Source organism: Acanthochromis polyacanthus, chromosome 13 (assembly GCF_021347895.1).
Source record: "Acanthochromis polyacanthus isolate Apoly-LR-REF ecotype Palm Island chromosome 13, KAUST_Apoly_ChrSc, whole genome shotgun sequence".
In the NCBI taxonomy this organism is placed as follows: domain Eukaryota; kingdom Metazoa; phylum Chordata; class Actinopteri; family Pomacentridae; genus Acanthochromis; species Acanthochromis polyacanthus.
In genome coordinates this window covers 37,134,960-37,146,995 of record NC_067125.1, presented here as the reverse complement: position 1 = coordinate 37,146,995, position 12,036 = coordinate 37,134,960, and the positions used below count along the sequence as shown (strand labels likewise).

The 12,036-nt window shown below is 42.4% G+C and overlaps 1 protein-coding gene across 2 annotated transcripts in view; it reads right to left on the bottom strand.

The window, feature by feature from the left end:
* The window catches only part of rsrc1 (arginine/serine-rich coiled-coil 1), a 120,792-nt gene that overhangs the window by 5,381 nt on the left and 103,375 nt on the right, over window positions 1-12,036 (bottom strand). For both annotated transcript variants that reach the window (XM_022196110.2, XM_022196109.2), the window contains exon 8: window positions 440-546. In XM_022196110.2, the coding sequence (XP_022051802.2) occupies window positions 440-546 (107 nt within the window). The remainder of the gene's footprint in view (window positions 1-439; window positions 547-12,036) is intronic.

Here is a 12,036-nt window from a genome sequence, read left to right as displayed (position 1 = left end):
GATGCACCAAGATGTGTCCCACAAGTCCGTGTAGGTTTGCTGTCACATGTTGTAGCCTATTTTTTTCAAAACAGCTATGAGCCCCAACAAATCGAATTCCTGCTCCTTCAGAGACAGGAACATTTCAATAATGACTTCTGTGTTTTGTCTGCATCTGCACAACCAGAGGGGGGAGAAAGAGACCGAGAGGGAGACAGAGGACGGCTGTTGCCTGCTGTGGCTTTTGTGTGGGTGCTGCCGCTTTGGAGGCGGCGAACAGTGGAGCGTCTGATGAAACCGTCTCAGGTCGGAACAAACGGCGCTGAATGGGAATGTTTGATTTGGTCTGGGCTGTCTCTGGACAGACGGCACAGCATCGCAGAGAGGGAAATTCAATAAGAGACGGAGTGAAAAGCTGGAGAGACTGAGGGGCAGGGAGAGAAAGAGAGACAGAACGCACCTTTATATCATCCCTGGATGATTTGAAAGCCTGAGGAACAAAGGAATCACTCTCAATGGCCTCAATGTCCTTTATCCTTCGCACTTGCTCCTCCAGAGAAGTTCCCTCTGAAACACATGTTACACAGAAGGAAGCCATGAACAAAAGCATGCACATGTGCACACATATCCAGAAACAGACACACGCAGTGTCAGCGTCTCTTGTCATGTTCTGAAAGGCACCAGATTTCATTTGGATTGGGCCATCCCTCTGTATAATGCCCTTTGACACATACAATATGAAATATCTGACATTCCCCTATTTTAATCTTGGCCTCTATGAAAAAGGCCTCTTGCTTTGTCAAGGGCATAGAGTCTCTACAAAAGGCAAAGGGAAAAAAATACTAACAAGATAATAGCCAGACAGTGAATTACACTCGGATAATGCATTCTAAAATAATCAAAATATGAACACAAACTCACTGCCATGGAATTTCATTACGGAGAGTAAATGTGATTAGGTTTCATACAGTTTTCATGTATCAGAAAGTATTTTGCTTTGGCTTGTCCAATCAAACAAAAAGGGACACAAAGGGTTTCCAATAAATTACTCTTGGATATAAACACATCAGGATTCTGCATATCAGATAATAAATCATTTCAAGAATTCAAGAGCAGTCTTTGTTGCGTGGGAGGGCAAAAATAGGTGTGCCAGGAAAGTTAGCGACAGGAAAAAAAGACAGAGTCTGAATGCTCCTATTATTCTCTGGCTGTCAATCTTTCTACTGATCAGTCAATATTCATCCCTCTCTCCGCCATCCATCCGTCCTCTCCTGCACTCTCCCATCTCTCTATCTGTCAATCCAGCAGACATCCATGTTTCTCTGCCGCACTGATGTAGGCTGTGTCATGAAAACAAGTACACAAATGGGATGACACACACTCTCACACACACACATACATACAAGGAATGGGATAGAAGAATTGGGATATAAGTACTCCCACATGTACACGTGTTGGCAAACCAACATACTCACATTCATGGCTCACATAAATCTGTATATGCAGCAATATATTTATACCACTCACACACACAGAGACAACGCATATACACACTCACAGCGTGCAATTGGAGCTAATAGCAGGAATTAATTCAATCCATTAGCAGCTACAGAAAGGGTGTCACAACAGATCTTCATGGCCCCGGTGTTTAATGAATAAATGAATATTTGTTCCAGCTTTCACAGCAAAGCGTCACATGCTATCACACACACACACACACACACACACACACACACACACACACACACACACACACACACACACACACACACACACACACACACACACACACACACACACACACACACACACAATTACAGTTCATAATAGCACTCAAACAAACTCGGTTTTGATTTTAATGCAGTGCAGAGCGGGACAACTGAGTGACAAGTGGAATTAAGCCTTCCTATATGACAGACTATCAGCTTGTCATCCAGTGCGGGAGGATGTGAGCAGAGACGCATTGCACAGTGGCTCCAAAAATAGTCATTACCTTGACTGGGCTGCTAGATGAAGTCTGAACACTGGCCCAATATCCTCCTGGAGACTGTGGCCTGTCCTTCACACCACTATCACCACTGCATGTCTGTGTGTGCTTGAATGAAAACCAACGCCTGCGACTGGCCGACAATTAATTCAGCACAATTAATTCACTTTTTCAATTACCCCTTCTCTGCTGTCCTTTGAGCATGAATGCCCTATATAAACAATTACTACACAAACTGTCACACTGACATGCATCCGCACACTCACACACACACACACCCACGCATATCTGCTAGCATCTCCCTGGCAGGCCCGTCTGTTGCTGGGCTGTCCGTGTGCACTGCAGGAATCCATTAAGACCTCAGACTTTTTGACAAACACATTATTGGTAGATAAAATGACTTCCATATGCTGTTTGTCAGATGTCAGCGGGCAAAGATATGTATTTCATGAGAAAATCAAAAATAATGGACTTTGAGTGCAGGCCTAGCAAGCTCAGAGGCAGACGAAAATCAATACTCTAGCTGGGCGAGCGCACTCTGCAGCTCGGAGAGGTCAAAGTTGATATTTAATATTGACACATTATCTGGCAAATTAATTTAACAGGTCGACTCAATTGTCACCGCATTAGGAACGCTACTCTGTCAGCGATGAGAGGAGGATAAAGTGAAAGCTGAGAGAGAGAGCAAACACACAGACACAGAGAGGAGAAGGAACAAAAGTCGACAATTAAATGCACAGCTTTAAATTAGGTTATTTTTATCTCTGCGACATTTGTGTCTGGAAGCTAAAATGTATTACAAACCATTACTGTGAACCAGGAAATGGAATCAAACTCAGTCAATAAAGTTTTTGCCTTGTATCTACAGATTTGAATAATGACTAAGCAATGTATGTCAGTGTGCGTTTGTGTCCTTGCATGATTACAACCGTGTGTGTGTGTGTTGGTGTGTGCTCTTAAAAGAGGGAGTCAGAAAACTCACTTGCCATCTCATTACTGAAATTAGTTAGATAGACAGCGGTGCTGATGAGTGGCTCAGAATCAATAGGCTATTGTTCTCTCTAAATAGCTGTTTGTCCACTTCATTGATTAAGACCCGAAGACGGGGAGAGAAAATCAAACCAGCCAATGGAAACAGATTTCAGCTCATCTCCTTCAGCCTTGAAGACGAGAGCGTTAGACAGCAGTTGCTGTTGTGTGCCAGAAGAGGGGGCTGTTCAACAACACATGTTCATATGTCTACTGAGGCCTTGGGCTACGGCAGTGTCGTCTTTGTATACTTGACTTTGGTCTACAGTTTGTCAATCAAGAGCAGCCGAGCTGAATATATTGCTGTTGCTGATTAATTCCAGTAATTGACTGCGCTAGTGTGACAGCTAAATTACCGCCGCACTTGTTGTTGTTTTGTAGAAAAAATAAATAAATAGAAGAAATACTAACTGCTGGTTTTGTTGCGGTTTTGCAAATTGAGGCAAATCTTTGACAGTGTTTTGGAATTATATGGCAAACAGAGAATTTAAAGGCGCTTAATTAATGTATTAAAAATGAATAGGCCACAGCAAAAAAAGGGGCAAACTGTGCTACCGTATTTATGGTGGGTAGTGTAGTGTGAGTAGTGTAATGAGTACAAGAAATACATCTGGGACTTGCTGCATCGAAAAAAAAGGGGACTCCCATTTTAAATTGGCCAGTTTAATCACAGAATATAACATTTTTCAAACTGTCACACAGATTCAAATTCACAAAGACTTGCTTTAAATTTAATTTTTATACCGGTATATTTTTTAATGGCTGTTTCTTAAGGCACCAAATCACTGCTGCAAACCAAATCATGATGCAGACCCCAGTTCTTCACATACATCAGGATAAACATTTATTTAAGTTTTTTGTCCCATGCCTGGCTTCCATGTGTGCACGTATGCACGCTCTCAGAGAAACGTCTCGTGGTTTCCCAGGTTTCACAAAGTGACTTTCCCTCTTCTGCCCCCCTACCTCTCTCCCTGCACCGTGGTAAAGATGTGTAATTCAATGCTCAATTTAGGCCTGTCTCAGTGGAGATTTTTTTTGCCTGCTAATTGATAGAAATTAAGCCATTAATCAAGCCACTAGCCATCATTCAACCCAGGGAAGATGAATACAAACTTTCATAATAACCACCTTCCCCATTTTAGCCCTCATTAGCATTAATTTTTAATGTAATTATGCTATTCTTTTACACTGAGCTCATAAATTACTGCTCTTTTGTTGCTGGCTGGCCTTGTAAAATCCAAAGTAATGCTTTGTAGTCTGATCTTTAAGGCAATTACTGGCTTCTTCACTCTTTTATCTCCCTGCATTTCCAATAACCTGCTCTCTAATGATTTATCTCCGCTGTACCCCCCCTCCTCTCCACTCTCCCCCCACTCCCTTCCCCGCTCTTTCTCTCTCTGCACCAGCGGCCAACTGCCCTGCTGCCAGCCTCCGCCTCCAATCCCCCATCCGCCCACATTCTCCCCATCTCTTTACAGCGGGCCCAGATACATTGGTGGTGGTGGTGGTGGTGGTGGTGGTGGTGGGGGGAGATGCACACAAACACATGCATGGACGCCGGCGTCCACCAGCTTAACTATATTAACACACTCGCACGTGTACGAGCGCGTTCAGTGTATGTGCGCGCCATAACTTTGTTTACTATCTCCTTTAGTCATTTTCCAGTTCACCCTTCATTAGTAAATATCCAGCTCCAGCAACGGCGACAACACCTGGGGAATGCCAATGTAAGAGACTGGCGCTGCCTCTCACTCTCTCTCTCTCTCTCTCTCTTGGCTGGTCTCCTGTGGGTCTTACCTGTAGGCTAGCTGCTCTTGTTTATGTAACCCCTGAGCTGAGTAAACACACACAAGCCTGCACGCACGCACACAGTCACACACTCGCAGAGCTTGGCATCAAACAGCTGAGTTAAGCTTAGCAAGGCTGTGCGCTGGGGGCGATAGAGGGGCTCCGGTCTGGCCCTGTTCTCAGCAGCAGCATCCTGGCTGCATCAAAGTCTTTACTGTACGATTCTCCAGGACCAAACAACAGGCTGCTCCAATGCATAACTGGGAATTGGACCAAACAATAACAGAAAGAAATGAAACAATAGGTTATTTATTAAAATCCCACTGATGAGATTTTATTATTAGCACCAAATGAGTCTCTGCGAGACATTTTGCTTCACAGATGAAGATTGCTGCTACACTGTCATTCAGACAAATAAAGGAAGACTGTCTGCTTGGTGCGTGTGAATGTTGCTGCTAATGAGATATCGTTTTTTGAAATGACAGAGAAGTTTAAGTCTGACCCACAGAGTCAGACCTACAGCTCTACCTCCACTCAGAAAGCCAGACAAACAACTTTTATTATTAAAACGACGTCTGGCGTGGGCCTTGGTTGGGTAATACTTTTAGATTGTATTGATTAGGAGCCACTGACAGGTTTTGATGTTAGCCCTGGAAATATATCAAGTGGCTAATGAGCAGCTATTAGGCCCATCGATTTGCTGATTTCAATTGATAGCTAGCAGGGCAAAGCTGCATGTCAATATTTGCATAACTAATACCCTGCAGCTTCAGGCATTGAAAAATGAGACCTCAATGAGTAAGGGAGGAAGAAATAGAGTAATTCAGAGTGAGAAAGATAATGAGAGCAGACAAAAACAGTTATGAGAAAGGAGGCAAGGAAACCGTCATAACAATGCAGATATTAATTACCACATGTTTTCCTCTTTTCTGTGTGAATTTGCAAGTTGACTGTAAAGCAGTGATCCACCAATGGTAGCGCTGCAACAATGAAGAGGTGGGACGCTGTGATGCTGATGCCCGCCGGGGTCAACAGGTCACACAAAATGAAGGAAAAATTCTGACAAGCTGAGCCAGATGTCCAGAGTCTGTCCCCAAGGAGTGCGCGTATGTATTTATGTGTTTGTAAGTGCGAGCAGTGAGATGTTCAATGACAGAGCAGGTGGCTAAGCTAGTCTAATGTGCGTTCCCATGAGACCACACACAGTCACTCATATATTACCCACACACCCCCCTTTCAAAAAAGCCACATGTCTCTATAACCCAACAATGCACCATCCACCACAATACATACACAAGCAAAGCAATCCCCTGTGGTGCTCAACTTGTTATCAGTGTCAACTGGTCTCTGCGGAGTTTTCTGTTCTGTCAACTCCTGTCACACTCATCAAGGGCCTGTCGCACATCACTAATGCTCAGCTGTCTTACTAAAACCTGACTCATAGCAACATTCAGGTGAAACTCGGCTTACCACACATGATCACGTTCTTTGGAGAAAATGGCCAAAAACGCAGCCTCCGGCATTATTTGACCTTAGCAGATATGCCATGTGATATGTTTATATGATCTTATGAGATATCTATTTGGCATCAGGAAATGAAGAGCAGCTGGTGACTGAGTGTCTCACACACACACACACACTTTTGTAGTGTCTCCTGCTGATAGTGATCTCCCACTCTCCAGTCAATAAAGGTCTGAATGATGAATTAAAGACCCAAACAACCTGCTAATGACAGGATGACATGGCAGCCACGCGCCATGCTCGGCTATCTCCTTCCACATCTCCACTCATCCCCCCTCTGCTCACCACCACCACCTCTCTCTCGCTTCTGTCATTCAACCCCATTTTGCTCATCCATCCTCTCAACTTCCTCTCCTCAGCTGACCCCGTATTTGCCAAATAATCTGGCTATGACTATTAAATGCATGAGTTTAGCCTCCATTTGTCTGTAACCGTAATGAAATCCTGGGGAGGAACAACACATTGGACCCAGTCAATCCTTCCATCCATACATCTGTCAATATTTCGTATGCAATATCTGAAGCCACAAAGTGTATTTATAGAAAATTATGCTGCATCTAATTTGTTTCTGTTCTCAAAACTACGCTGAGTGATCTAAAGAATTTATCCATTATTTGTTTGTTCCTGTATGCGTCATGCATACCTCAGACACAATTTTTTTTGTCTTGGATGGGATATTGTTAGGGAAATTATGCAAAAACAAAACCACATTGCAACTCAAAAAAAAATCGAACATTCAGTATTTACTATTATTCATCAGGGATGACAAGGGAGCGATGTTTTATTTATTGTTGACATTGTACCTACCGCTATCATGTGTATAAATAATGCATTAAGTGTCTACCTTTTGGGAAAATGGTAAAAACAAAGTTTAAATTTAGCTGTGTTTTTTTATTTTTAAATATAAGTTAGGTATTTATCTAAAATCCTCGCTAAGAGCTGACTTTTCCTGCCGACCTGACAGCACAGTGCTAACTACAAATATAGAGGGCTAACCAAAACCAGGTGGGTGTGTTTCTTTTGCTGTGTGTGCGAGTGTGCGAGGGAGGGAGGAAAAGAGAGTAGTATGAGTGTTAGCCGATGTCCTGAGTCTGGGCAGCATCACAGAATCTCATTAAATAGTGAAGCTTTCACAGGCTGAGTGGTGAGATCTTCAAGATCACAGCCACTTTCTCTGTTGACAGCCTTAAAGTGGGGGATTGGTGGCATTCCTAACATTTTCTATTATACTTTCTGTTGCCATATTAAATTAAATTATCATAGCATTAAACGTTTTGCTGTTTTTTGTGAGCTTTCACCTCTGATAATAAACTTTTTTTTAAGTACATGCTTATTGTTAAGGTTTGGTTTAGTTAACAGGATACAAGTTATTTTTAAAATAACATATAAAACAGTGCAATACAGAAAATGGACCATTTATGTTAAACTCTTTTTGCATGTTTTGACTCTTCACTTTTCAGTAACCTGGGGCACAATAATTGCCTATCTGTCTTTGAGACTCAGAGCGCTCTTTATTAAGCACAGTGCTGTTTTAGTGTGATTAGAAATGCAGAGTCCCGCCTGCCCTTTACCAGAAATAACAAGCATTTGACTGCATTAACTTGATTTTAAACCGGACTGCACGCATGTGTGCGTTGAACGGAGGAAAAAGTGCAGCGCTCTCCATTTTTCGATCCGGCGCTGGTCAGCAGCTCTTTTATGAACAACTCTATAATTAGAGAAACACCAAGCAACTAATTACTTAATTGGAGCAAGGTCTTTAAAATGAAAATGATGTAATCAGAATCCTGGAAATGGACTCTGATACATGAACATGAACTCACAAACAGGCGCGCACGGCCCGTGACCTACAGTCTTCTTGACATGTAGCCATCAAGCAACCAACTCCTTCCCCTTAGTTGAGTTGTAATTGATTCTCCCTTTAACTCTGCTGGCTGCTGACAGGGTGTGTGTGTGTCTGTGTGTGTTGGTGAAACAGGAAAAGGGAGGCAGAGAGAGTTCTGTTTGTGTGGTCTGCTACAAACTATATTAGTAAAGGTCATGCCCGTGTGTGTATGTGTGTGTGAGTGTGTCTGAGTAGTAATTAATTAGGAAATGTCCCCTACCTCCTCCTCTTCTGACCTCAGTTGTAGACTAATAACCTTGGCGCTGTGTAATACATTACTCTCCTTTATTCTGCCTTATTGGACGGAATCATGCAAAATAACAAAACAAAAGTGACATTATCATTTGCATGTAAATCTAAAACTCCTCACTGCAAATGATTTTCCTGCATTGTCTGATTTACAGGAATGAGATGCATGAACAGTCGTGTCATTATAATGTCCAGTCAGTCTTGATATGTTTGAAATCTGTCAGCAGTATTAGCATGGAAGTGAGGGGTCTATCAGTCATGCACCATGGTGCTGTGTGTGTTAATATGCATGGGCATTAATGGTGCACTGTTCGGTGTGGTGACCCTTCCCCTTCCACATTCTTCGGCTGTCAACCTATCCCACACTCACTTCAATACTTGACTAATTTCTCCAAAAGTACTCCTCTGTCTACAGTCCGATCACGGGATGTGCTCACATGGCAGAAGCAGAGTTTATCACGAGTTATCATGAGTTTTAGGAGCAGGAATACCCCAGAAAAAAATACCAACATGATCTTTTTGCACCTCTGATGACATACAAAGCGGAGCAGGTTAAATTTAATTTCACTTGGTGACTGCACACCTCAGGACTTGTTTAAGGAATTGTGACAACGCTCTAAACATGGCTCTGGGATGTACTTGACTGTTTATACTTAAACACAAATTTAAATCCAGAAACTCAAGGTGCTCCAACATGAAAAACCAGTTAATTGATACAAAACCTTCTTCTCATCTGCTCAGAACACAGGTTAAATTTCGTGATGGATTTACAAAAAGATGTCCACTTTAGCCCTATTCTCAAAGGACTAGCACTGAGTGAGTTAAAAGTAACCTCTCCACACCCGTCTTCACGTGGCGCATTCACACGAGATAAGCAAAGTCTGTGTTTTACTTGAATTTACTGACATTGTTATCACCGGCCGTAATGTTACTGTTAATAGGCTGTCACATAATAACCGCTGAGCCTGTTAAAAGACAGCAAATACACGCTGTGCAGTGACATGAGCCTCCAGAATGTGCACCGAAAATTCTGTCCAAACTTTTATTTACAATTGCCAACACAGCCTTCAGAAGAAAGGTGCACAGAAAACAACAAAAAGGAAAAAAAGCACAACAAATCACAGAGAGGCCCACTCACATAGGACTAATATTATCAAAGGAAATCAGAGTTTGGCAGAAAATGTTAAGTAATTTGTGGTGGAGTTTTTTGCTTTACAAATTAAGGACATGGCTGATTTGCATAGCATTAAGATGAATGATGACCTCTGCATTTATTACAAATTACTGGAGGTCCAGTGTAATTAGAATAGATTAAATGCATGCAAAAATACAATTATGGATCCAATGTGCAATGTGACCATCGCATCACTCACAGTTTTAACACAAATAAAGTTCAATGTGTCCTATGCAAATTTTAAAATGATCCTAGTAAGTAACTATATTTTGCTAATTTATACTCTATTGCTTTGTTTGCTGACGATATGCTTACTTCAAAACACACACACAGACACACACACACACACAGACACACACTGGTGACTCCCATGCAGTTTCATTACAGGCATTGCAACAGCACAGTCGCACACACAACATTAAAAAACGAGATCTACACGCACATATTACTGCCTCCCTAACACATACACAGCACACACACTCTTTAGTGACCTCTGATGTCTAATGACAAACCTTTGCAGGGGCGACCACATGGCCAGAGCCACCCAGGATGCCAGCACTTTGACCTGCAGCAGTCTGCGGGTGTGTCTAATCACAGCAGTCTGACCACCCTGTTCGACTGCACTACACTGCTGCTGTGTGTGATCATGTCCAGACATACATGTGTGTGGAAGCCACTTTCACATACTGGGAATGTTTTTAGTTAGAGCGGCAAACTGCTTCTCTTCCTTCAAACCTAATTCCAATATTTTGGCCAAAATGGTTGATTAATTAGTTAGATAGCTGGTTTTTAAAATCAGTTTGTGCAAAATGAGTACCTATTAATTCCAAAAATACTTTAAAAAACTTGATTAAATATATGTGTGGTAAATTAAGTGAAGGCACTTACAAACTAAGTTTTATTTTCAGGCTCTAAACATTCATTTAATCAAAACTGATGTTCACATTTAGTATCTTAATTTTCAACAAATTTCCCTGATAATATCCTAAACGTAAATGGAATGGGCACTAAATCTGGAAAATATATCAACCTGGTGACTGAATGCAAAGCTGCTGAACGTACATTGGTTTCACTGGCAGCAGGTTAATTGATAAGGGTGACCCAAGAAACGATTACCAATCACAGAGGGTAAAAGGGTGCTGTCAATCATTTGTCTACTTGACCTGAATGAAGACTGGATGGAAGCTTGGTGGTCATTTTCTGTGTAATCTAGCCTATGTGCAGAGATAGCTCGGCTTCTATCGAGTCAAAGATGGCATTCCACAGATATCCTTATAGGAATTATTAAGCTATAGGCTCCATAGCTGCAGAAGTGACAGCCACAGCGGGCGGCATCAGCATCCCATTACCCCGGGACAACAAGGGGTCAAATGGGGTTAGCCGAATTCAGCATTCCCCTCCACTCGTTCACGGGACCAGCAGCGCATGGGACAGGAGGTCACCTAATCACCTTGCCGAGCTATCTCTGAGGGGAAAGAGGGGAAGCGAGAGGTAGGGGGGGAAAAAATCAACTTTAAATTTGCAGTGATGAAAAATCAATAAAGCAGTAATTGCTTGGCTTATCACCATGCAATGAAACAAATTGGGAGGAGAAGGAAGGCAAGGAGAGGGCTGGCGTCCATGCTGCACGCCAGGGCTTTTTTGGCTGCAGCCTGTGGAGCTGAGCATGCAACGGGAGAGAGAGGAGAGGAGTTTGGGCTTCAGTGGGCCAAGGCAAGGAAAAAAGGTCTCCTCGTGATAATTAAATCTTCTCACACTGATTTTCTGCCAAATTTATTTCCCTGGGGACCATAACTCTGATTCAGTGCTTACAAGCCTTGCATAACTAATCATTTCAACGTGGGGGGAACCACAAACCTGAATGAATAGGGAGGAGAGAGGAGGAAATAAAAAGAGAGATGGTTAGACTGAGTCTGTAGCACTATTCATCTCTAAATCAATCATTATTTAGGCAGCATAAAAATCAGAAATAAATGTGGAATGATCATCTGTAAGACTGTGTTTGAAGAAAACCTTTAAAGTGAAGGTGTAATTGATTGTCAGTGTGCTCCATTTTCCACGTTCTATGCAGCGCTATACTGGCAGGAAAGATCCTTTAATTCCTGGAACAAATAGAAGCCAATGAAGTGTCGGTTCAATATTCCTCTGACTGTTCCTGGCATGATTGTGTTGAACATAATAACACAACAAATAAGGCCATTTATCTGAAGTAACGACAGGAGATGAGGCTAACTCCACTAATCAATACCAAATCAATACAAACCAGATTTTCTTACATCAAAATCACTGAGACAGATCTTCCTTCAGCGCAGAGTGCACAAGAGCAATACAGTGCCTCCCTCGAGTCCTCCGGTGGATCATATAGCCAGTGGAAGGAACGCAGCTTAAGAAAAGTATAACGGTGCACCCTGAGCGAGGATGCTG